Source organism: Canis aureus, chromosome 4 (assembly GCF_053574225.1).
Source record: "Canis aureus isolate CA01 chromosome 4, VMU_Caureus_v.1.0, whole genome shotgun sequence".
Lineage (NCBI taxonomy): Eukaryota > Metazoa > Chordata > Mammalia > Carnivora > Canidae > Canis > Canis aureus.
This window is the reverse complement of record NC_135614.1, coordinates 73,293,218-73,319,430: the sequence shown is the minus strand read 5'-3', so window position 1 is coordinate 73,319,430 and position 26,213 is coordinate 73,293,218. Positions and strand designations below refer to the sequence as shown.

The 26,213-nt window shown below is 37.8% G+C and overlaps 1 protein-coding gene across 21 annotated transcripts in view; it reads right to left on the bottom strand.

The window, feature by feature from the left end:
- The window catches only part of CPLANE1 (ciliogenesis and planar polarity effector complex subunit 1), a 137,599-nt gene extending 111,386 nt beyond the window's left edge, over nucleotides 1–26,213 (bottom strand). For 18 of the 21 annotated variants that reach the window (XR_013378621.1, XR_013378620.1, XM_077896176.1 and 15 more), the window contains exons 1-14: nucleotides 26,086–26,213; nucleotides 19,305–19,416; nucleotides 16,164–16,299; nucleotides 15,930–16,049; nucleotides 14,887–15,119; nucleotides 12,024–12,130; nucleotides 9,897–10,053; nucleotides 9,380–9,483; nucleotides 7,620–7,802; nucleotides 4,535–4,784; nucleotides 4,207–4,362; nucleotides 3,275–4,044; nucleotides 1,856–2,064; nucleotides 1,576–1,656 (exon numbers count right to left, since the gene is read on the bottom strand). Coding sequence is in view for 19 of the 21 variants with exons in the window: in XM_077896176.1 (XP_077752302.1) it covers nucleotides 1,576–1,656; nucleotides 1,856–2,064; nucleotides 3,275–4,044; nucleotides 4,207–4,362; nucleotides 4,535–4,784; nucleotides 7,620–7,802; nucleotides 9,380–9,483; nucleotides 9,897–10,053; nucleotides 12,024–12,130; nucleotides 14,887–15,119; nucleotides 15,930–16,049; nucleotides 16,164–16,299; nucleotides 19,305–19,385 (2,587 nt within the window). In the remaining 2 variants the exon portion in view is untranslated. Of the gene's footprint in view, nucleotides 1–1,575; nucleotides 1,657–1,855; nucleotides 2,065–3,274; nucleotides 4,045–4,206; nucleotides 4,363–4,534; nucleotides 4,785–7,619; nucleotides 7,803–9,379; nucleotides 9,484–9,896; nucleotides 10,054–12,023; nucleotides 12,131–14,886; nucleotides 15,120–15,929; nucleotides 16,050–16,163; nucleotides 16,300–19,304; nucleotides 19,417–24,836; nucleotides 24,937–26,085 lie in introns of all 21 variants that reach the window. The other 3 variants (XM_077896177.1, XM_077896192.1, XM_077896191.1) reach the window with 3 other exon arrangements.

Here is a 26,213-nt window from a genome sequence, read left to right as displayed (position 1 = left end):
AATCTTAATCCCTTGACAATACATACAGTATGTTCCTTATCATCTATTCTCTATATATCTCTCACCTTAGCTCTCACCACCTTACCCCCAATATTGCATACATATATAATTTAGTCCTATTAAACAACTTACAATTTACCAAATTGTCATGGTTTCTCACATCTTTTTGCTTTTATAATGCTATCTTCTTTGTTAAATCATTACTTCTATTTTAACTGGCTGATTTATATTCAATTTTATTTTTTTTTATTTTTAAAAAATTTTTTTTTAATTTATTTATGATAGTCACAGAGAGAGAGAGAGAGAGGCAGAGACACAGGCAGAGGGAGAAGCAGGTCCCATGCACCAGGAGCCCGACGTGGGATTCGATCCTGGGTCTCCAGGATCGCGCCCTGAGCCAAAGGCAGGCGCCAAACCGTTGCGCCACCCAGGGATCCCTATATTCAATTTTAAATGTCAATTCCTGGGGTACCTGGGTGGCTCAGTTGGCTAAGCATCTGTCTATGGCTCAGGTCATGATCCAGGAGTCCCAGGATGGAGCCCCAGAGTCAGGCTCTCTGCTGAACAGGAGTTTACCTCTCTCTCTCCCTCTGCCTCTGCCTCTCCCCCACCTCCTACTTTCTCTCACTCTCTCTCATTGTCTCAAATAAAGAAGTAAAATCCTTAAAGAAATTTTTTTAATGTCAACTGCTCCAAGTTTTCCCCAGACTAATGCTGACACTCCAGCCTTAGGTTGTGGGAAGTGCTCTTCTGTGCTTCCCCAGCACCTACCAAACAACATAACAAGAAAAGTGCTAGTTGTTTATGTAATCTCTCCATTTTATGGGCAACTTAAGGGTAAAGTTATTTATTTCAGTTAACCCTAGTACCTACTACAGTACTAGGGACATACAGGGCCCTTGATAAATACTGGTTAAATAGGAGAATGAATGAAATATACAAAGAAGTCATAAAATTAACTTAATAATTGGCCAAACCTGACCATGTGATAGTTACAGTCATGGCTAGTTCCAAGGTTGCTAGCTGAGAATTTCTGTCATCCTAGCCTACCCTCAATACCATAAAAGCTATCACCAGTTTCTAGAATCTACAATCCTATAGTCTCATCAAAAATTCCATGAAGAAAAAAAAAAGAATTCCATGAAGCCCATACTTAACCCAACAATCAGTCTAACTCACAGGAAATTCTTCAAGTTGAAATACTTAAGGACAGAGAGCCTTAGCTCCATGCTTCTCTAAGTCTGTAAAAAGCAAATGGCCAAAAAAACATTATTTTATTTAGGATCTAAATCTCATTTTTCCCCATCAATAATTAATCACAACTCACTAACCAAAAGAAAGGACAGAGGGAGCCTCCTCTAGGTAATGGAAAAAATTCTTGGTGCTACAAATTCCAAGACAAAAAACAATTTTAAATAACTATTTCTGACAGTCAAGTTGCCTACCATTATGTATTCCATTCGAGCATTAATTGTGAGTACTCAGAAACTTTGGAATTATTTTTAAACTCTACAGCATTCCAAAATACGTTCCTACCAATATTATGGTGACTATTATTTTTTAACACTCTCCTACCTTTCTCTTGGGTTTCTTGTAGCGCTTTCTTCCACAATTGAACAGATTTTTCATATGATCCTAACAGGAAATATTCTTCACCTACAAAGTTTTTAACCAACAACCAGTCATGGTTAATGACATTACTTTATAAAAATTTACTTCATTTTAAAATTTAGTGGATGCAGCTCAGTTAGAAACTATTTTGAAAAACAAGGAATCACAAGCAATTAATAAAATCAAAGCCCAGTTAACAACATTGCTTATTCACAGAGTTGGAAAATGTTTATAAGCTACTGACCATTGATAGATTTAAGTTCCAAGCCTTGGTTCACATGAACTCCAGCAGTCTGTAAGTTAGCCTGTATATGACATAACAGAGCCTTGACAGTAGATGCTTCTTGTGCCATCTTTTCCATTAACTGCCTGTCATCTTCAGGAAGTCTTTGACTTAATTGTGTTTGATACCATAAAGTTTTTTTGTACAATACTCTCCAGAGGACAATCAATCTGCAGACAAAATTAAGTGATCATCAAAACCAAATTTCAGACTAGGAATAAAAATGAGTACAGTCTCCTACTTAGCCTTATTACTTTTGCCTATACTCTTTACTGATATAATAATGTATATACAAACTGATCAGATTTAAACAGCACAAAGTCCACTGATCCAAAAATACATAATATATTTTTTAAATCTTTTTTTAAAGATTTTATTTATTTATTCATGAGAGACACAGAGAGAGAGGCAGAGACACAGGTAGAGGGAGAAGCAGGCTCCATGCAGGGAGCCCAATGTGGGACTCGATCCTGCAACTCCAGGATGACGACCTAAGCTGAAGGTAGATACTCAACTGCTGAGCCACCCAGGTATCCCAACATTTTTTAGATCTTCGTGGTTATTTTTCTATAGCGCTTACCTAAACCAACATTATTCAATACTTGGAGATATATCATGGCTGCCCAAGACTAATAAAATACATGTGTTGAATAAAACTCGGCATAAATTCTACAATATTTTAAAATAACATAAAAATTTATTAATGCCGACTGGTAATAGATACAGGGTTTCTTTTAAGATTTATTTATTTATTTATTTATTTATTTATTTATTTATTTATTCATTCATTCATTCATTCATTCATTCATTTATTCATGAGAGACAGAGAGAAAGAGAAGGAGATAGAGGCAAAGGCAGGGAGAAGCAGGCTCCCCCTGGAGCTGGGAGCCTGACACGGGACTCAATCCCAAGATCACAGGATCACAACCTGAGCCAAAGGCAGACGCTCAACATACTGAGCCACCCAGGCACCCCCTAATACAGGGTTTCTTTCAAGGATCATAAAAACATTCTGGAAGGGCACCGGGTGGCTCTGTCCGTTGGGCATCCAATTCTTGGTTTCTGCTCAGGTCGTGCTCTCCAGGTTGTGGGATCAAGCCTTGCATTGGGCTCAGCGAGGAGTCTGCTTGGGATTCTTTCCCCTTTCTTCTCCCTCCCCCTCTGTTCCTCCTCACTCTCCCTCAGATAAATGAATAAAATCTTAAAAAAAAAAAATTCTGCAATTAGTGCTAATGGTTCTAAAACCTTGTGACTATACTAAAAAGCATTAAATTTTACACTTTAAAATGGTGACTTTTTCAGTATGGGAATTTTATCTCAATTTTTCAAAAAGGAAAACATCTATAATGTTGATAGTACCCTAACAGAAAGTAATTATACCTGTGTCCTGGTTGTTGAGCAAGATTTACTACTTGAGGACAAATCTTGAAAGATGAGTTCCAGGACCATTTTTCCTGAGAACCACTATCTTGAAACATTTGAAAAATGGGTACCACCAGTTTGTCTTGATTTGCTGTTCTACTTCCATCAGTTGAGGCTGAAATAACTTCAGGTTGAAGACCATATATAGCATTTAAATTATCGGCTACCATTTTAAGTAAATGAAAACTAGCCAAAAGCTTCTCTGAGAATAACTGACCCTGTTGTTGCTGAGTCAGCAAAAGCTTTATAGTATTTGAGGTCAGCTTTACCAAATGTCCCACATCTTGTTTGTATCTCATATCCCAATACTGGATTGATAAACACTGATGAAAAAGTTGAAAGATACAAAGGACCCATGCATTTTGGCCTGTGCTCTTGTTTAAAAAAATATCTAGTTTGGGGAAAGGACATTTTATAAATTGAAGAATGTAGAAAAAATGAGTGATACAAACTACCGTGTAATTCAACATTACATTTTTTTCCATCACATTTTTTGAAATTCCTATAGTCCATGCTGCAAGGAGATTTTTCTGGACAGAATGCAGTTCTGTAATGGTTTTATCTGTTTCCTTGACATTATCTTTTGCATGTATTGTGTCAAACATAGATGCAAATTCCAGTCTTCCCTCCTTGACACTACTGAACAATGGATCATTTTTTTTATTCCAAAGTGAGAATAAGTTGTTCGGAAAGTGATTGCCTTCATTAGTTTCTTCTGCTTCAAAATCCTAAAATGTGAGTGAAAAAAATTTATACTTAATATCATGTAACACCTTACAAGTAAAATCACTGATGTCCTCAAATTTCTTTCCCTTTAACAAAACAAATGTTTCTTGGAATAAAGTCAATATGTAACTGTTCAAAGTAAATAAAACGCTGCTACTAAGTACCTGGAAATCTGCTGTTTTTTCACTTAACTTCATTGTTTCTTCTGTCTGTAAGAATCTGGGGACAGTAGAATCAGCTAAACTTTGATTTCCTTGGTGTTTTAACAGGCTAGATCTCAGGGAATCCAGTGATCGTAAGTTCAGCCCTTTGCCTTTTGGCTGTAGAAGATAAGAGATTTCTAAGAGTAAAAGTTTATCTGTAATTCCACCACAAACAATTACAAATTCTATAGACAACTGTACACAATCCAAGGACATTACTGTCAGTATGGTTTTAATCTGGAAAGACTAAGCAGCCAACTTTTACCAATGATACCAAAAAGCACTATACCTTAGACAATATCATACTTTGATATGTTTTCTCAAGCCTCTGGGTTGAATCAAGTAGAAGGGATCTCATGAGCACTGACGGAGACAGGTTATCAACAAATCGAAGGGTTGTGACCATGTATCCATCAGAAATAATGAGGTAGGGTAACCGGGAGTGTGCTTTTATGGAAAATCTCTGTCTCATGGGGTCACTATCAGAAGCTGATGAGTCTACAGAATTATTTGAAACTTGAAATGTAAACTGCTGTGGTCTAGCAAACAAACACAAAATTAAAGAATTAGTAAGAGAAAAATCTTAAAGGAAACAATCATATTATTCCAAAGAAAAGCAAAACAACAATTAAAAGCTACACAATGATAAAAAAGCCAGTTAAACACACTAACTAACATTTAATTGCATATATCTCTAAGGAAAACACAAATGTTAAATAATATGTAGATTTATGTTTTTTAAATGCCCCCTGAATTGTGGCATTTACTCTATTTTGTTTTTAGTTTTACACAAACTATTTCAGAAAAGAATTAAGGTAGTTCATTTTTACTATTAGAGAGTTAATAGTAAAGTTTCCTTCTTACCATATATAAATATAAGAATATAATTATGAAAAAAGAATGTAATTATGAGTTATGAATATACTTGTTATTAAGGAGGAGAAAGAAGGGGAGCCTGGGTGGCTCAGTTGGTTGAGTGTCCAACTCTTGATTTCAGCTCAGGTCATGATCTCAGGGTTGTGGGGCTGAGCCCTGAGTGGGGCTCTGCACTAGGCTTGGAATTTGCTTAAGATTCTCTGTCCCTTGGGCAGCCCGGGTGGCTTAGAGGTTTAGTGCCGCCTTCAGCCCGGGGTGTGATCCTGGAGACCCAGGATCGAGTCCCAAGTCGGGCTTCCTGCATGGAGCCTGTTTCTCTCTCTGCCTGTGACTCTGCCACACTTTCTCTCTCTCTCTCTCTCTCGAATAAAAAAATAAAATCTTAAAAATAAAAAATGTCTTTCCCTCTCCCTGTGCCCCTCTCTCTCTTACAAAAAAGGAGGGGGAGAAAAAAACTGAAAAAGACATTTGGAAAAGATGGTAGTGACTAACTTTTTATCAGTTTTAGATTAAATTTGACGAGTTTCCATATAAATGTACTAATTTACTGTTATGTTGGTATACCTGATTAGGATTACTTAATATCGCTGCTTATTAACTTTGGGGCTTTATAAAGAGATCAAATAATCAATAATATATTATAATCTCTTTCTGGTTAGGAAATTATTCAAATACAGGTTTTATTGGCCAAATAGTCAACAACAGGAGACTAGTTAAATATAGGACATACACACAAGGAATCTATAGAACATTAAAAAATTACTTCATGGAAAGATGTATAATATAAACTGTTTAATCAAAAAAGCAAAACAGTAAACAGCATATATCATAGAATTCATTTTGTTTTAAAAAAGAAACTAATATTATTATTATAAAGTCATACATACTTTTTTTAATTTGTAGGACAATACACTAAAACATTAATAATTGTTATTTGGGAGAAATAGGATTACAAGAGTATTTCATTTTCTTTTTTTTGTTTGTTTGTTTGTTTTGGAGTATTTCATTTTCTACACTAGTTTTACAGCATTTGATTTCTAAGTTTCTTTTTTTAAATAATAAAGATGTATTTCTTCTATAATCAGAAAAAGTAATCCAATTTAAAAGGTCCTAAATTAATTCTTTTTTTAATATTTTATTTATTTATTCATGAGAGACACAGAGAGGCAGAGACAGGCAGAGGGAGAAGCAGGCTCCATGTAGGGAGCCGGACGTGGGACTCGATCCCAGGTCTCCAGGATCACGCCCAAGGCTGAAGGCGGCGCTAAGCCCTTGAGCCACCCGGGATGCCCCCTAAATTAATTCTAAAAAATATGAGGCAATTCAAGTCAATTATGAATCGGACCTTAAAAAATAAGGAAAAATACTTTCACTGCAGGAAGAGACAAACTGTTCAACTAGAATTTTCTAATACTAAAAATTAAGCATCATTTTTTGCTAAATATAATCAAGGACACACCTGTCCTCAATTTCCTTTCTTTGAGGCAATGGCAATGGATTGATTTCAAAGGACTTTTCCAATTTTTTTGTTTTGTCAATACCTGTGTATACATGTCAGGTCATATCTAATATCAACATCAGTAACAACAAACATTTACTGAACACCTACTTTATGTCAGAACTGTGCAAAAAAAAAAAAAAAAAGAACTGTGCTAAGCAGTTTATTACTAATTATTTTTTTACTTCATTCTCTCAACCCTAAGAAATAGAGTAATTTACGTTTCACAGTAAAAAAAAAAAAAAAAAAAAAAGGCTTAAAGTATAACTTACCTAAAGTCACACAATTAATAAGTAGAAGAACCAAGATTTTTTTTTAAGAACCAAGATTTAAATTTTTTTTTTTTTTTAGATTTTATTTATTTATTCATGAAAGACACAGAGGAGAGAGGGGCAGAGATACAGGCAGAGGAAGAAGCAGGCTCCATGCAGGGAGCCCGATGTGGGACTCGATCCGGGGTCTCCAGGATCACACCCCAGGCCGCAGGCGGCGTTAAACCGCTGCACCACTGGGGCTGCCAAGATTTAAATTTTGGTATGACTCCAAACCCAGCTGCTAACCCACCCCACAATTAAAAATTAACATATGGCTAAATTATAAAGTCTTCTATTCTTTTCCCACAGTTTTTTCCTTCTTTCCTTTTGAGGAAAAAAAACATAAATCCATGTACCAACTTACGTTTGAGTTACTAATTTAACTGCTCTTCTTTTAAAACAATAAAAGATACATCACACTTCTTTGAACTTTTATATAAAAGAAAATAAATGTTTTAGTGCTACTAAATATTTAAGTAACTTATACTTACATAGCCACAATGTCAAATTTTCACCAGGATTAAGCAACAAAAAGAAATAAAGGAAAACTATAAATAAGAAACAGATATTAAGATAACAGACTCAAAGAAAGAATAAGACAATTTGAAAGACAAAATTATTTTACAAAAATACATAGTAAATACCGAAGGAGAAAACCTGAAAACAAAACAATTCAAATGTCTCACCTATATGTTATTAGTGGGTGAAGAGGAATAAATTCTGCTGGACCAAATTCTATGGAGCAACCAAATGTAATTAATGTCACCAATTCACCTTGACAGGTCAATAAAACCAGGGAGCCACGTTTTAACATACAAGCCAGAAAAAGACTATCGTGAGTCCAGCTGATATCACCTACCCAGTAGGACCTAGAAAAAGCAAGACAGTATATTTAGAGGACTCTACAATGTCTTTCATGATTTAAAATGGCCTAGCAGGGGTGAAACACTCCAAAAATAAGGGGAAAAGAATGAATAGTAGGCAATTATCACATACATTTTGGGTTATTTTACTTCCCAGAAAGAAGGTAAGAAAAAAATGCTTGCTCATAAATATGTATTCCAAACAATATTCCAATCAGAAATTCACAGACATGTAAGCAAATGATAAGACGAAAATACTCTGTAGAACGGTTAAGTTTTTCAGTCAGTCACATTTTAATTAGAACAACTTTAATCATATTGGTGCCTACAACTAAATCTACTGATGAATTTAAAAGTCAATACCATGCCTGTCCTCTCTGCAGCTTGCCAGAGGTCCATGCAGCAGCACACTCTCTTCCCTAAAGCTATCTTTACCACTCCGTAACTATCTGGTAATATGAATATCTTATGGAGACAGAAAGTAGCTCCTCATGTAAATAATGACACTCTAAGTCAAGCAGCCTACTGCACTGAGACCAGTAATATTTTTTATTTATTTATTTTATTGAAGTACAATAGAGACATGATGTTACATTAATTTCAGATGTAAGAATAAATAATACCTTTAGAAAGGAACTTTTGGGGAGGAAAAGAAAATGAAGGGGAAGGCTAGATAGGCCTGAAAACTGGGAATTCAGAGATTCAGAAAAGGAAATTAAGAAGTCTAAGAGGAAATCTTCCTACTCTATAATCCCAAGTAGATCCTGGTGGTGGCTCATGTGCCATCCAAAATCATGACTTACGTTGTTATTAACCCATACGCAGAGCATGGCAATTTTGTTTAAAAGCTAACACCTCAGCCTCCCTGAGCATATAATGGTTTTCCCAGTCCAGGATGTCTTCATTTTGGTCTCTAATGAAACTCAATAGTTTCCTACCAATTGTGATTCTACTCTTCCTGAGACAATGCAAGAAAAAATAAAAGAAAAAAAGAAAATATGTTCATGTATCTTCCACCCTACCAAGACCCTTTTTTTCTTTAAAAAAAAAAAAAAAAAGATTTATTTATTCATGAGAGACACAGGCAGAGGGAGAAGCAGGCTCCATGCAGGGAGCCTGATGCGGGACTCGATCCTGGGATCCCAGGATCACACCCCGAGCCAAAGGCAGACGCTCAACCACTGAGCCACCCAGGCGTCCCCCAAGACCCTTTCTGAAAGTGAGATTTTCCTTACATGAAGCAATTTTTAGAATCTATCAATCAGGGCAGCCTGGGTGGCCCAGCAGTTTAGCGCTGCCACCTTCAGCCCAGGGCATGATCCTGGTGATCAAGTCCCATGTCTGGCTCTCTGCGTGGAGCCTGCTTCTCCCTCTGCCTGTGTCTCTGCCTCTCTCTCTGTGTCTCTCATGAATAAATAAATAAAATCTTTAAAAAAAAAAAAGAATCTATCAATTACAAATACTGAAAGTAAATTGCATTCTCTATCTAAATACTTATTTAGATATCTTTTGAATTACCAGAGCCTTAAATTTATTAAACTATCAGAAAATTGAAACACTAATAGAAACACAGGAGTTTTTACCTGATAAGTGTAGCTGGAACCACAGGATTCTTATTACTACATCCTCTCAGGCTACCACAGAGAGTAACAAAATTCAGTGTGTTTATGAACAATACCTGAGTTGCCTAGAAAGGAGGGAAAAAAAACCAACAAAACCATTAAATTATTTTGCTTTAATCATTATTTTTGATTCTAGAGACCCAGAGACCTATTATCATATCAATAAACTCTCTTGGAAGTCTTTCCCAACTGGCAAAACAGTACTGAAAACTGTAACTCCTCACTCTTATACTCTATTTTAAGGACATCAGTTACCACTTTGTACTTTTTTCTTCCTTTTTACTATTCTCTTTTCACTTCTGAAGGCCAAGTTTTGAAATTACAGCAGCCAGTTTAAATAACTTTAACAATCTACAATACTAAATTGGATCAGAAAACACCAATTCAAAGAACAAAACATAACATTAAAAAACAAGGAACTCCAAGCTGGACTAAACTTTTTTATAAGTTACTTCCAGGACAGATTATATTTACTGACCTTTGGGTCTTTCTGATTAAGGGTTACTGCCAGGGTAACACCATCTCTTGAAAAGGCAGAAATGAGAGCACCTCTTGACTTTACTGAGGCACATTTAGGAATCAGATTGCACAGATGGCAGTTTTGTTGTGCCCAATGAACATGGTATGGCAATGACCTAAGAAAGTAATGAAATAATTGAAAATAGGAAATATGGTAACTCTTTATATATTTTTTTAAGATTTTTTATTTATTTATTCATGAGAGACACAGAGAGAGAGAGAGGCGGAGACACAGTCAGAGGGAGAAGCAGGCTCCATGCAGGGAGCCCGATGTGGGACTCGATCCTGGGATCAGGCTTTGGGCTAAAGGCGGCTTAAACTACTGAGCCACCCGGGCTGCCCATATGGTAACTTTTTTTTTTTTTTCATATGGTAACTTTTTAAATTAATATTTAGTTCATCATAAACAAAACTTAAGGATTCAACTAAATTCCTACATGTGCACAAATATTAAGGGGCCTCTTAGCAACTCTCCAGAAGTTTCATCAAAGGCACAAGAGCAGTTGCCAGCTCAATAAGTTCAGTATCAGCATTCTGTTAGTAACGGCATGCTTCAGAGTCAACTCCAAATACATCTGCTTTGATGAAAGTTTTACAGGACACAGATTTCTACATTATTGTAAATATTTTTACAGAAATTAAAGAAATAGAGAAGAAAGGATTTTTAAAGTAGTGGCAATGTTCTGGGATGCCTGTCTGTTGCTAGAGCCTACAACTCTTGATCTTGGGGTTTTAAGTTCGAACCCCATGCTGGGCAGAGATTACTTAAAAATAAACTCTTTTAAAAAATAAAAATAGGCGCGCCTGGGTGGCTTAGTTGGTTAAGCATCCAATTCTTGATCTCAGCGCAGGTCTTGATCTTAGGGTCATGAGTTCAAACCCTCCATGCTTTGGAGCTTCCATATAAAAAAATAAAATAGTCTCAATGTTCTATATTTGATATGAGGACAGTTATACACATGTATACTTATGAAAATCCATCTCATTATACACTTAAGATTTATTCATTTTACTTTATCTAAATTATACTTTAATGAAGTACTGTTAACATAAGAAAATGAAGAAAAACAGAAAAAAACACATTTTTACTAAATCTTGCTTAGGCATTATATGCTTTTAATGTACTCTGTATATTACTGGGCTTTTTAGAATAAATAAAACTATTTTTATTTTATTTATATTAATTTTTTTAAGTAATCTCTACACCCAATGTGGAGCTCAAACTCATGACCTCAAGAGCAAGAGTGGCATACTCTTCTGAGTCAACCAGGTGCCCCTAAATAAAACTTTTTTTTTTTTTCATTTATTTATTTGAGAGAGAGAGCTTGTGCATGCAGGAGCAGAGGAGGATGGGAGGGGGTGGAGGGAGAGGCAAAGGGAGAGGGAGAAGCAGACTTCCCACTGAGCAGGAAACCCAATGCAGGCTTAAATCCAGAAATCTGGGACCATGGTCTGAGCCAAAGGCAGATAACTGAGCCACCCAGGTGCCCCAATAAAACTATTTTTTTTTAATTATATATATTTTTTAATTTATTTATTTATGATAGTCACAGAGAGGGGAGAGAGAGAGAGAGAGAGAGAGAGAGAGAGGAGAGGCAGAGGGAGAGGCAGGCTCCATGCACTGGGAGCCCGATGTGGGATTCGATCCCGGGTCTCCAGGATCACGCCCTGGGCCCAAGGCAGGCGCTAAACCGCTGCGCCACCGAGGGATCCCAATAAAACTATTTTTAATTAAAAAGTACTGGAGTATTTAAAAGGTACAGTAGTAAATTCAAATTATGTCCCTTTTAAAATTCAATTGAATTATTTTTCAAAATAGCTACCTCTAGAATTTTAATACAAGACTTTCTTACCTTTTACATGTTCTCAATTCCAAGAAAGGACACGAAACAAAAACAAGAAAAACCTTCTAGAGTAAACATTTAAAATGAAAACTAACAGTAGTATTTATGGTAAGAACAGCTTTGTAAAATCTCAGAAGTTCAAATTTAATTTCATTTAACTAATCCTACTATGCTCTTATGGGAGAAAAAAATATTCCTGTAAAAGGGATAAAAAATAAAGAAGAAAAAAACCTTTACCTTACCTCATAGTTGTAAATACATTTTCATGCCACCGAATTGCTAGAAATGTTAACTTCAGACATTCCCCAGAATAAAAAGTAAACGAACACAGGCAGCAGTCTCCAAATAACTGTATAGAAAAATTTAATAAACTTTAGTATATAATTCATCTGAAAATAAATCAACAAATATATAAAACATGCATTTCTCATCATAAATAAAACACATGGAAATCCTGCTTATATTTTTATTCTTAATATTAGACTAAAGAATAAGTAATTAAAAAAAAGAGTAAGTAATTTTTTCCTTATTTCATAACTATGTATTATTTAAATTAGGGCACTATCCCTGGAGGTGGAGGAAGGTAAAGGAAAATAAAATTTCAAAATGCATAGTGCATTGGGTAATGAAACATTGGCCCACACATACAAACAATGCATGCAGCTATTTATAATGTTTTTTAGTTAATGAATATGTTCTTTCTTGGAAATTAAATAGCTTATTTAATATTACCAATTCTAGCTTTTTAAATTATAAAGCTAGTTTTATTTTAAAACTAAAGATAAGTACAGAATCAGACCTATAAAATACAAAGAACTGCTGGTTGTCAGAGGAGATGGGAGAGGGGGTTGGACAAATGAGTGGGAGATACAGGCTTCTAGTTATGTAACAAGTCATGGGAATAAAAGGTACAGCAGAGGGTATATAATCAATATACTGTAATATATAGTACTGTGTATTACAGTACTGTAATAGTTTCGCATGGTGACTATACTTGTGGCAAGCACAGCATAACATAAAGAATTGTTGAACTGCCATGTTGTATATCTGTAACTAACACTGTGTGTCAAATATACTCAAATATAAAAAGAAATAAAAAGAAATAAATTTTAAAAACTAGGGAAAAAGAAAACTCAACTTAAGCCATTGTTTTTGTCCAATTAACATACAATGCTATATTAGTTCCCCTCTCATAACCACTAGTTTGTTGTCTTTATTTAAGCATCTGTTTATTTTGTTACTGTTGTTTGCTCATCCTGATTTTTAGATTCAACACGTAAGTGAAGTCATGGTATTTGTCTTTCTCTGACTGACTTCTTTCACTAAACATTATACCCTCGAGGTCTGTCCTGTTGTCACAACGGGCAAGATCTTATTCTTTTTTATCACTGAGTAATATTCCATTTTATGTATATACCACATCTTCTCTATCCATTCACCTGTTGATGGGACACTGGGTTGCTTCCATAGTTTGGCTATTGTAAATAATGCTGCAGTAAGCATAGAGGTGCATATGTCTTTTCAAATTAGTGTTTTTATTTTCTTTGGGTAAATAGCCAGTGGTAGAATTAGTGGATCATATGGTATTTCTTTTTTTTTTTTTTTTTGATCATATGGTATTTCTATTTTTAATTTTTTGAGGAAATCCCATACTATTTTCTGCAGTGGCTGCACCAATTTATATTCTCACCAACAATGCACAAGAGTTCCTTTTTCTCCACATCCTTGCCAAACACTCTTATTTCTGGTCTTTTTGATACTGGTCATTCTGACAGATGTAAGGTGATATACCTGTGTAGTTCTGGTTTGCACTTCCCTGATGATTAGTGATGTTGAGCATCTTTTCATATAACTGAGATCATCTGTATGTCTTCTGTAGAGAAAATGCTATTCAGGTCTTCCGCCCATTTTTTAATTGGATTATTTGTGGGGTTTTGGTGTTGAGTTATGTAAGTTCTTTGTGTACTCTGGATATCAACCTCTTAACAGAAATATTTGCAAATATCTTCTCCCATTCATCAGACTGCCTCTGTGTTTTGTTGATAGTTTCCTCCTTCCCTGTGCAAAAACTTTTTTATTTTTGTGTTCTCCCGAAGTTTAATTTTGCTTTTGTTTCCTTCACCAGAGGAGATATTTAAGAAAATGTTTCTACAGCTAATGTCAAAGAAATTACTGCCTATGCTTTCTTCTAGGAATTTTATGGTTTCAGGTCTCACGTTTAGGTCTTTAATCCATTTTGAGTTTATTTTTTTGTGGTGTAAGAAAATGGTCCAGTTTTCTCAACACCATTTGTTGAAGAGACTTTTTCCCACTATATATTGTTGCCTCCTTTATCATAGACTGACTGATCATGTATGCATGGCTTTATTTCTGGGCTCGCTATTCTGTTCCACTGAGCTATGGTATTTGTGCCAGTACCATACTATTTTGATTACCTCCATGTTTGTTCTTCTTTTCCAAGATTGCTTTGGCTACTTGGGGCCTTTTGTGGTTCTATACAAATTGTGGGGTTACTTGTTCTAGTTTTTTGAAAAATATTGACATTCTGATAGAGATTGCATTAAATCTTTAGATGGTTTTGGGTACTAAAGACATTCTAACAATATTGGTTCTTCCAATCCATCAACATGGAATATCTTTCCATTTGTTTGTGACATCTTTAATTTCTTTAATCAGTATTTTATAGCTTTTGGAACAGATCTTTCAACTCCTTGGTTAAATTTATTCCTAGGTGTTTTATTCTTTTTAATGCAATTATAAATGAAATTGTTCTCCTAATTTCTCTTTCTCCTACATCATTACTAGTGTAGAGAAAGAGATTTCTGTATATTCATCTTGTATCTTATGACATAACTGAATTCATTTGTTGGTTCTAGTAGGTATTTTTTGGTGGAGCTCAAGCCATTTTTGATAAACATTTTTAAAAATACAACCAAGAAATATAAAAATATTTTTCCACAATTTTACAATTACTCTGTCAATTAATGAAGACTAAAGACATATAGTAATACATTACACACTCTCTTCAATTGCTTCATAAATAATGCCTGTTCTTAAAGTCTGAGATCTCAACTTCTATAACACCAGGTCTGATTTGGATTTTACCTCATTTTTTATAAAAACAGCATGTACTACAGTTTCTTTATCTTCTTTAGAAGGCAAATGAACTGCTTCATCAGGTATGATCTGGGACCACTGGCCTACCAATGAAGGACTTTTAGAAGATAAGATAGTCTTGAATTCCAAATATTCCCAAAGAAATATGCATCCAGAAGGAGTTATAAGCAAAACTCTTTTCCCATTTCCAGATACATACAAGTACAGTCTCACAGAGCTTGCTTTAAAAAAAAAAAGAAAGAAAGTTAAACCTCTGAAGTCTGAATCGTTCCCAGAAAGTACATAATTTATCTATTCTGACAATAAGAAACCTAATAATACTTTCATTCAGGATAAAATTAAGGCACTACTAATAAATTAAAAGTACAAATAATAGTAACATATATTATGTACTTGTTATATGATGGAACCTACTGGTAGGGACATCAGGGTGGCTCAGTTGGTTAAGCGTCTGCTTTGGCTCAAGTCATGATCCCAGGGTCCTGGGATCGAACTCCACATAGGGTTCCCTGCTCAGCAGGGAGCCTGCTTCTCCCTCTGTCCCTCCCCGCCCCACTCCACTTGTGTTCTTGCTAGTTCTGCTCTCTCTCAAATTAAAAAAAAAAAAGAAGAACCCATTCTTATCAGGTATTTTAGGCAAGACTTTTCTTTAAGATGAATCCAAGTATCACAAATAAATACCACCAAAAAGGGATGCCTGGGTGGCTCATTGGCTGAATGTCTGCCTTCAGCTCAGGGTGTGATCCCAGAATCCCGAGATCAAATCTGACATGGGGCTCCTTGCGGGGAGCTTGCTTCTCCCTCTGCCTATGTCTCTGCTTCTCTCTGTGTCTCTCATGAATAAATAAATAAAATCTTTAAAAAAATCCATACATATATAAGAAAATATATATACGTATATATTCTATATTAATACAAATATATGTATGCACACATACAGAGATACACTTTTAAAATAGTAACAAGAAAACGTTTCATCTTCTTTTCCTATTTATTAAGTAAACCAATTTAAGCAAATAAAAAACTCCCACCTACTGCAGCTTGAATCATTTTCTTAGGTTTCTCAGTAGCCGGTATAGTTTTCAAGCAATCTTGATCTTTGTTCCAAAGAAAAAGTTCCCCTGTGGTGAGTACCCCAGCCAGCCACACATCTGTTTCCAAAAAGGAAATACAGTACTTACAACCTAATATTTCCCTTAATATTACCCCAAGTTATGAACAAACACAATTAATCTAGCCCTTTGAAAATATCAGTACTACTTAACCATTACTGGATGTTGTTAGGACAATAACGTCCTTCAGCAAAGGCTGCAGACTAGGAATTTTCTTCTTTGTTCTTCCTGATAGCAAATTAATTTCATTTATGAATTTATCATCCAAGAGAAAAACAGCTTCATCTTCCTAAGAGGAGAAACATGTGAGACTTAAGAGGTACCAGAAGTTAATTCAACCTCTAACCTAAATAAATTATCCCAGAAAGGAAAATAAAGTGACGTGCAAGAAAGATTATACACTTATAACAAAAATAATAAAATAAACAGTAAGGCTGATTAGGTAACTGGAGATTTCTTCATTCTATCTTAAAATACTTCTTATTAGAATTACTAGGTAGGATAACCTAATGGTTGCATCCAGACCTTTTTGATCTTTAAAATTATAGGAATGTCTTCCAATTCTGCTAGTCAAACTGAGTTATGCATGGTTTAATTTCATCAATTTGAACAGTAGTATGGACAAGTTTTTAAATTATTTACCTAGATTAAAACAGATATGGCTTCTGAAATTTATAAACCACAGACTCTGGTCATTTTTTATTATCTAGAAAAAGTATGGTCTTTTGGGGTACCTGGATGGCTCAGTCAGTTAAGCATCTGCCTTTGGCTCAGTCATGATTTCAGGATCCTAGGATAGATGCCCCTGCTCAGTGAGGAGCCTCCTTCTCCTCCTTCTCCCTCTGCCTTTCCCCCTACTTGTGCTCTCTCTCTCTCTATCAAATAAATAAAATCTTTAAAAAAAAAAAGTATACTGTTTTGAATGAACCTTGTTTACATATATTCTAGGGCACTGGTTTTGAAAATACCATCCAGCCAACAGTATCAGCAATACCTTTGACACTGTCAGAACTGCACACTATCCACCTCAGTTAGTTCCCTACTCAGGCAGGAACTCCAGGAGTGGGGCCCAACAGTTGTTTTAAAAAGATCATCAGGTAAAGGGGCACCTGAGTGGCTCAGTCAGTCAAATATCTGACTCTTGATCTCAGCTCAGGGTTGTGAGTTCAAGCTCAGAGTTGGGCATCACCAGATGATTCTTAACCACTGCAAAGCTCAAGTGAGATGCTGTTCTAGAGGAAGTTAACAATATAATTTGTCATAGGAAATGGCACTAAATACCACATTTTTAAATTTTCGTATTTACTACATATCCTAAGAGGATTTTATAGGTTTGCCAACTTTCCCTAAGGTGAGGAATCTATTCCATATACTGTGACTAGTGTTCCTGGATAGCTGGTATATTCTGGGCCATCTTTATTCTAGTTCTAAAGGGCACTTTTATTGAAAACTCATGAAAATCACAATGGCAGGAAACACTCCAATAACGGTTCCAGTAAGGAAAGGTTCAGAAGAAGGGAATTAAATATTCCCTTTCAGCTACACAAAAGTAAAAAGCTTTTGCACCATGCAGGAAGAAACAACCAACAAAACAAAAAAGCAGTATGCTGAATGGGAGAAGACATTTGCAAATCATGTATCTGACAAGAGGTTAAAATTCAAAGTACACAAAAAAATTATATAACTCAACACCAAAAAACCCCAAATAATCCAATTTAAAAGTGTACAGTGGACCTGAATAGGCATTTTTCTATAAAAGACATACACAGATGGCAAACAGACACATGAAAAAAATGTTCAACATCACTAATCATCAGGGAAGTACAAATCAAAACCACACTGAGATATATCACTTAAAACCTCTCAGCATGACTAGAATCAAAAAAACAAGGGAGGGGGCAGCCCTGGGTGACTCAATCAGTTAAGCATCTGACACTATTTCAGCTCAGGTCCTGAGATGGAGCCCCACATTGGGCCCTGTGTTCAGCAGGAAGTCTGCTTGAGATTCTCTACCTCTCCCTCTGCCCCTCCCCCACTCATGCTTTTTCTCTAATAAATAAATTAAAAAAAAAAAAAAGACAAAAGAGGACTCTGGCTGGCTCAGTCAGTGGAGCAAGTGACTCTTGCTCTTGGGTTGTGAAGTCCAGCCCTCTGTTGGGTGTAGAGATTACTTACAAATAAAATATTTAAAAAAAAAAAAAAAAAAGGCCAGAAATAACAAGTGTTCAGCAAGGCTGTGAAGAAAAAAGGAACTCTTGTGTATTGTTGGTAGAAATATAAACTGGTTCAGCCACTGTGGAAAACATATAGGATTTCCTCAAAAAATTAAAGATAGAAATACCATATGATCCACTAATTCCACCACTGGCTATTTACCCAAAGAAAACAAAAACACTAATTTAAAAAGACATATGCACCTCCATGCTTATTGCAGCACTTTTTACAGTAGCCAAACTACAGAGACAACCCAGTGTCCATCAACAGGTGAATGGATAGAGAAGATATGGTATATACATAAAATGGAATATTAGTGATAAAAAGGAATAAGATCTTGCCCTTTGCAACAACATGAATGGACCTAGAGGGTATAATGCTAAGTGAAAGAAGTCAGTCAGAGAAAGACAAATACCATGACTTCACTTACACGTTGAGACTAAATTTCAAAATGAACAAACAACAATAAAATAAACAGACTCATAAATACAGAGAATAAAGTGGAGGTTTATCACAGAATATGTTGTATACTGGAAATTAATAACATTGTATGTTAATTATATTTAAATTAAAATTTTTAATTAAAAAACTCCCTTTGAGGGGCACTGCCCAGGTGGTGGTTAAGCACCAGACTTCAACTCAGGTCATGATCTTGGGATCCTGGCATGGGGCCCCATGTTGGGATCCATACACAGCAGGGAGTTTGCTTTTCCCTCTCCCTTTGTTCCTCACCCTGCTCATGTTCTTTCTTTCTCTCTCTCAAATAAATAAATAAAATCTTAAAAAAAAAAAAAAAACACCTCACTTTGATATAAGCCATCTCAATCTTGAACCTAATGTGATAAAAAAAAATTTTGAAAGTAAAATATTTCTTCTAGACAGACCATTTAACTTTCTGGAGAAGCTAACTTGCTCACCTTAAAAAAATAAAAAACACAAAAATTCTTGCTCTACGAGCACATGATCCTTCTAAAGACGATGGGTTTATTTTTTAAGACCATAGAACATCCTATCTTAGAGCCAAAGTATACATTTAACACATTATTACAGCTGGTATTGTATGAAGGTAGAAGAACCTACCTGTCCTAACCAGGAGACTCGTGGCCAGGGCTTTTTCTGTTTGATACTTGTTGATGTCAAAACTTCTAATCGTATCTCCATGCTTGTTAAGTTAACAACAGTCCACAAGATGCTGTAAAAAAAAAAAATAAATAAATAAATAAATAATAATAATAATAATAATAATTATAAATAGCCCATAAGATTTACTGAGGATTTGAATTTAGAATTTTCACAAAGTAAATCACTTTTTTCATCAAATTAACTCTCTTTTTAAAGTAAGATATTGAGAATGTATTTCATATTTCATCTTATATTTCGAATAGTCAGACAAAATGTATTTGCTTTTTTCACAAGTTTTTTCTCAGACTATGAAGATAAAAATAAACTAGGAAAAGATCTTGACAATAAAATTTCTATGTGATACGTTTTTCTCAGTGTTCTAGGTATTTCCCAAAGACGCCCATAACAGTATCTCCCATCCCACATGCTCTTCTTATACTGTGACTTTGACACTTCTCTCATTGAGAGCTCTGGTTCATGCCTCATCTCTTAAAATTGGATGAGATTTTTTTTACTATTTTGACAAAGAGTAAAATGGACGTGATGTTATACATTTCCCAAGGCTCCATCATAAAGAGCAATTACAGCTTCTACTTTACTCTCTGAAGTAATCACTCTTGAAGCTTTTAATCACCACAGAAGCAGTCAAACCACCCCGAGCTATCAAGCTATAAGAGAGTTCAAACTAGCCCAAATAAAGATGAAGCCCAGAAATGAAGTGAAGATGCCTGGCAAGTACCATGATAGATGTGGGGATAGTTGCAGTGGAAGCCAAGAAGAGTTTGCTGGAGCCAAGGAGGTGAGGAAAGCATAATCTTGGGATAGGGAGAATCCTGGGAGGATGTTCACATGGTGTGACTGCCTGGCACAGGGTGCTGTGCTCAAACAGAAAACACAGAAGTCATTCTAAAAAGGATCCCACTGACCAAGGTGAAAATTGTTTGAGGATCAAAACAAATTATAGCAATGGATTTTAAATCATGAGGGGTGCCTGGCTGGCTCAGTCAGTAGAGCCTGCAACTCTTCACCTCAGGGTTGTAAATTTGAGGCCCATGTTGGGTGTAAAGATTACTCAAGAGTTTTTTAAAAATAATCTTTTTAAAAATATTTTTTATTTATTTATTTTTAAGATTTTATTTATTCATCAGAGACAGAGAGAGAGAGGCAGAGACATACACAGAGGGAGAAGCAGGCTCCCTGCAGGGAGCCCGATGCGGGACTCAATCCCAGGATCCTGGGATCATGTCCTGAGCCTAAGGCAGACACTCAAACCACTGAGCCACTCAGGCGCCTGTTATTTATTTATTTGAGAGAGCGAGCATGCACAAGCATGAGTGGTGAGTGGGAGAAGGGCAAAGGAAGAGGAAGAGGAAGAGGAAAAAGCAGACTCCACACTGGGTAGGAAGCTCAATGTGGGACTTGATTCCAGGACCCCAAGATCACAACCTGAGCCAAAAGCAGATACAACCTACTGAGCCACCCAGGCACCTCTGGAATATTCTTAAAAAGATGAAAAATGTAAAACTGAACCTTAATCTGTGTCTGACTCTAAATACCAACTGACAAGAAATAAAGAAAATGAAGGAACATATTAAATACACCCGAATAAAATTAACTAAATTCAGAATGTAACAAATGCTATAGGATAAATGATGCAGTTTCTTCAACAAATAAATGGTATTTTAAAGGGGAGAGGGAGAAGGACACCTGGGTGGCTCAGTCAGTTAAGCATCTCACTCCTGATTTTTAGTTCAGGTTATGATCTCAGAGTTCTGAGACCAAGCAAGCCCTGAGTTGGGCTCCACACTCAGTGGGAGTCTGCTTGAGATTCTTTCTCTCTGCCCCTCTCCCAAATCGCATGTGCTCTCGCTAAAATAAATAAATAAATTAATTAATTTTTAGAAATATTTTTAAAGGGGGTGAGGTAGAGAAGTTGCCAAATTGCTATATATCTATTATATAAATATATATATACACATATATAAAATTGGGGGGGAATGTTAAGAGAACATAATAACCAAATGCAATATGTGAAGATCTTTTTTGGATTATAATTTAAACAAATCAGTTAGAAATAGATATTCAACAGTTGCCAAAAAGAACAGGAAGATCTCTATAAACTTGGATTTCTAAAATATGTTAATTGAAAAAAGCAAAGTACAGAAGAGTATACATAGGGGCATCTGCCTGGCTCAGTTTGTTTTTTGTTTTTTTTTAATTTTTATTTATTTATGATAGTCACAGAGAGAGAGAGAGAGAGGCGCAGAGACACAGGCAGAGGGAGAAGCAGGCTCCATGCACTGGGAGCCCGATGTGGGATTCGATCCCGGGTCTCCAGGATCGCGCCCTGGGCCAAAGGCAGGCACCAAACCGCTGCGCCACCTAGGGATCCCTGCCTGGCTCAGTTGACAGAGCAAGTGACTCTTGATCTTATTGTTCAAGCCCTGCACTGGGTGCTGGGTGTGGAGCCTACTTTAAAAAAAGAATGTACCTAGTATGCTACTTCATGTGTAAGGAGACGGAAATAACATATGCATCATTTAATTTTGCAAAAAGAAACAGAAAAATAAAACAAACTAACAAAATAGGTTAACTACCACAGTGCTGGGGAAAGAAGGGCTAGAAAACAAAGTGGATAGGCTAGGGAGAGAGGGATACCTAATATACCTTTCACCATATATTTCTGAGTTTTGGAATTACGTTAATAAAAACAAGAATGGGGGATGCCTGGGTGGCTCAGCAGTTGAGCATCTGCCTTTGGCTCCGCGCGTGATCCCTGTCCCAGGATCGAGTCCCCACATTGGGCTCCCTGCAGGGAGCCTGCTTCTCCCTCTGTCTATGTCTCTGCCTCTCTCTGTGTCTCTCATGAATAAATAAATAAAATATTTTAAATAAATAAATAATAAAACAAGAATGGAAAGGGGACAGACAACTTAAAAAGAGAAGCAAGGGATCCCTGGGTGGCGCAGCGGTTTGGCGCCTGCCTTTGGCCCAGGGCGTGATCCTGGAGACCCAGGATCGAATCCCATGTCGGGCTCCCTGCATGGAGCCTGCTTCTCCCTCTGCCTGTGTCTCTGCTCGCCTCTCTCTCTCTCTCTCTCTGTGACTATCATAAATAAATAAAAATTTAAAAAAAAAAAAAAAAAAAAAAAGAGAAGCAAATCCGACTGTATTTCAAATGAGTAAAATAACCATAATGAAGAGAAAAATAATTCAGGTAACTTTTAAATACAGTATTTTGACTATATGCCCTCAAACTGAAGATAAAAAGGACTACAAACAAATCTCAAATTCTTCTTAGTAGGTTTGTTTTCCCTAGGGGTATGAATATAGAAATTATGATGCTATTTTTTGTGAACTGTAGGACTGAGCAAATGGACATATACATATATATATATACACACATGTATGTACACATACATATAAACATATATAGCTGTTGATGGGAGCCAGCATTCTCATTGCAGAAGAAAGAGGAAATAGTTATAAAATGGGGTAAGGTAAAGAAGAGCCCTAAGGGGCTGGATAAGAACTGGAGATATCAGTATAAAAACTCATGATTTCTAGCTCCGTCTTCTAAAAGGGCCTGCAGGAGCAATGATACTCTACTAGCAATGAGCAAACTTAGCACCCAAGATTTTGGTTGTCTTTTGTTTTGTTTTGTTTTTAAAGATTTTACCCACCCACTCATTTGAGAGAGAGAAAGAGAAAGCCTGAGCAGGGGAGTGGGAGAAGGAGAAGCAGACTCCCCACTGAGCCCTGAACCCTGCTGTAGGGTTCAATCCCAGGACCCCGGGATTATGACTTGAGCCGAAGGCAGACACTTAACTGCTGAGCCACCCAGGCACCCCCAGATTTTCGTTTCTAAGTACCATTCCTCAGTAAGAGAAACCAGGGCTCCTTGAAAAACAGCTGATTTCAGGGCAGGGATAGCAAAGCAAACAGATGGAACTGGAACATCTTGTTCCAAAGTAAGGAAGCAAACATATGATGGGGACATGTCAAAAAGAAACAGGACCAAGGGCTGCCTGGGTGGCTCAGTCTGTTAAGGTTTCAGATCAGGTCAGTCTCAGGGTGGTGGGATCAAGCCCCACCTCTGGCTCAGAGCTGAGGACAGAGTCCGCTTGTGAATCTTTGCCCCCTCTTCCCCTGTTCCTCCTGTGTGTGAGAGTACACGCACACACACTCTTTCTCTCTAATAAATAAATAAAATCTTCAAAAGAAAGAAAGAAAGAAAGGGGACCAAGATTGATGGGCCAAATCTCCAGGTCAAATTTGAGACACTCTGAGCATCAAAATAAAGATGAGCAACAGGTTACAATCTCTTAAATGAAGAATAAATGAGGCCACACTGATTTGAAGGTAGATATGGAAAATCACTATTTTCCAACTATCATGGTAAAAACTAATTCAGGAAAGAACCATCAACCGATGCTAAACCAGGCAGAGGGAGAGGGAGGATTCTAAGATTTACATAATCTGGAGTTATTTCCCCACAATTGCAGCTGATCCTTGAACAACCCAAGTTTGAACTCTAAGGGTCAACTTATACACAGATTTTTTTCAATAAATATGGTATAGTACTGTATTTTCTCTTATTTTATTAATGCCATTTTATTTTCTCTAACTTACTACATAATACAGCATATAAAACATACAATACATAAAATATGTGTTAAATATTTATGTTATTAATAAAGCATGGTCAACTGTAGGCTACCAGTTTAGTTTTTCTGGAATCAGCAGCTTTTCAACTGCATGGGGTGGGCGTTGGCACCCCTAACCCTCACGTGCTTTAAAGGTCAATTGTACTTAATTTGCAAAAACAGAGAAAGTAACAGTGAACAGGAAAAAAATGATAGTGGAGAAAATGGATAACATCTTAACCTATAAAAGGGAGACATTATGCTTCTCTGATTGTGATAATTTGAAAAAGACATAACATTACTTATATAGTATTCCCACCAAAAAATTCAAACCTAACTCTATTCATGAGGAAATTAATTCATATTGAGGAACATGACATAAATGGGCTATTAGTCCTTAAAAATATTGATAATGGGGCACCTGAGTGGCTCAGTCAGTTAAGTGTCTGCCTTCAGCTCCGGTCATGACCCCAGGGCCCTGGGATCAAGCCCTAGTGCAGTTCTGTGTACAGTGGGGAGCCTGCTTCTCCTTCTGCCTGTGTCTCTGCCTCTCTCTCTGTCAGGAATAAATAAGTAAAATCTAAAAAAAAAAAAAGGAAAGAAAAGAGAAGGAAAAGGTATGGGCAAAATATAAACACGTGGGCAAACAGGGTGATAGTGTAGGGAGTTCTTTAGTATTCTTCTTGCAAATTTTCTAAAAACCTGAATTTCAGATTCAAAAAAGATGAAAATTGACTATGACAGGGTATTAAAAGACATCGAGGAATTAATGTTATTTTTGGTGGTATGTGGTAACGCTATTATAGGTTTTGGGTTTTTTTTTTTTTTTTTTAAGAGTCCTTACCTTTTCTAGATACGAGAGATACACTATATACTTAAGTTTTTATGCCAGGAATTTGCTTTAAAGTGTTCCAGAAGTATGGTCATATATAAATGCCTTTCAACTAAAAGGTAAAGGATAAAAACAGCTCAAGATGTAAAGACGGAGCCCCACAGGGTTTGACGATGATGGACGGGGTCTCATCTTCCAGAACTCCACGAGATGCTCTCACCTCCTGTTTCACAGCAGAGATTCTCTCTGCCTCATAGTGAACCCGCACTCAGAACAAGAACCGCCACAGAGAATAATAAAAACATCACGGAACAAGGGGAATCAGCGAACGGAAGAAAGAAATGAAAAATAAACTCGGGGATCCCTGGGTGGCTCCGCCGTTTAGCACCGCCTGCGGCCCAGGGCGCGACCCTGGAGACCCGGGATCGAGGCCGCGTCGGGCTCCCCGCGTGGGGCCTGCTGCTCCCTCGGCCTGGGTCTCTCTCTCTCTCACGAATAAATAAATAAAATCTTAAAAAGAAAAAGAAATTCAATCACACCCACAAAATACACTAGGAGGAAAACTCTGTTAGGTCTACACACACACACGCACACACACACTCCCCAAAAAAACGACCTTTATTCAAAACTCATTAGCGAACGCGGTCCCCAGAGAGGCCCTCCGAGGCTGCCACCCCAGGCAGCCTAAGAAATCGCATCCGTCCCTCAGGGCTCAATTTGCCCTGAAGAGGGTCACACCGAAGTTTGTCCACGGCCACCTCGCGCAAGTCCCGGGGTCGCGCCCAGGGACCCCCCACCCCCCCCGGGGAACCCCCACCCTGCGGCGGAGGCTGGGGGAGGGCGGCCTTCTCCCCCCCGGGGCCCGCGCCTCCTCAGCCCGAGGATGCGACGCGGGGGAGGCGGGGGGAGGCGAAGCGCGAGGGGAGGGGAGGGCAGGGGCGGGGGGGGGGACAGGACGGGGGCGGAGGGGGAGGCTGGGGAAGACGGAGCGCGAGGGCGGGGCGGCGGGGGGCGGCGGGGGGCGGCGGGGGGGGCAGGGGAAGGCCGAGCGCGAGGGGAGGACGGGGGGGGAAGGAGGGGGGAGGGGGGAGGGGGACACCGAGCGCGGGGGGGGGGGGAGCGGGGGCGGGGGCGGGGCAAGGCCGAGCGCGAGGGGAGGACGGGGGGGGCAGCGCCCCGGAGCCCGCGGAGGCCGGCGGCCGCACGGTGCGCGGGGGGGCCGGGGCGGCGGGCGGCGAGCGGCCGGGCCTGGGGCAGTTACCTCCCGGGGCCCCGCCCGTCCGTCCGAGGCGGGGAAGGCGCGGCGAGACCCAGGGCCACACGGGCAGCGCGGCGAGGAGGCCGGAGGGCGACGGCCGAGGCGCGGCGGGCGGCCCAGACGCGAGGCTG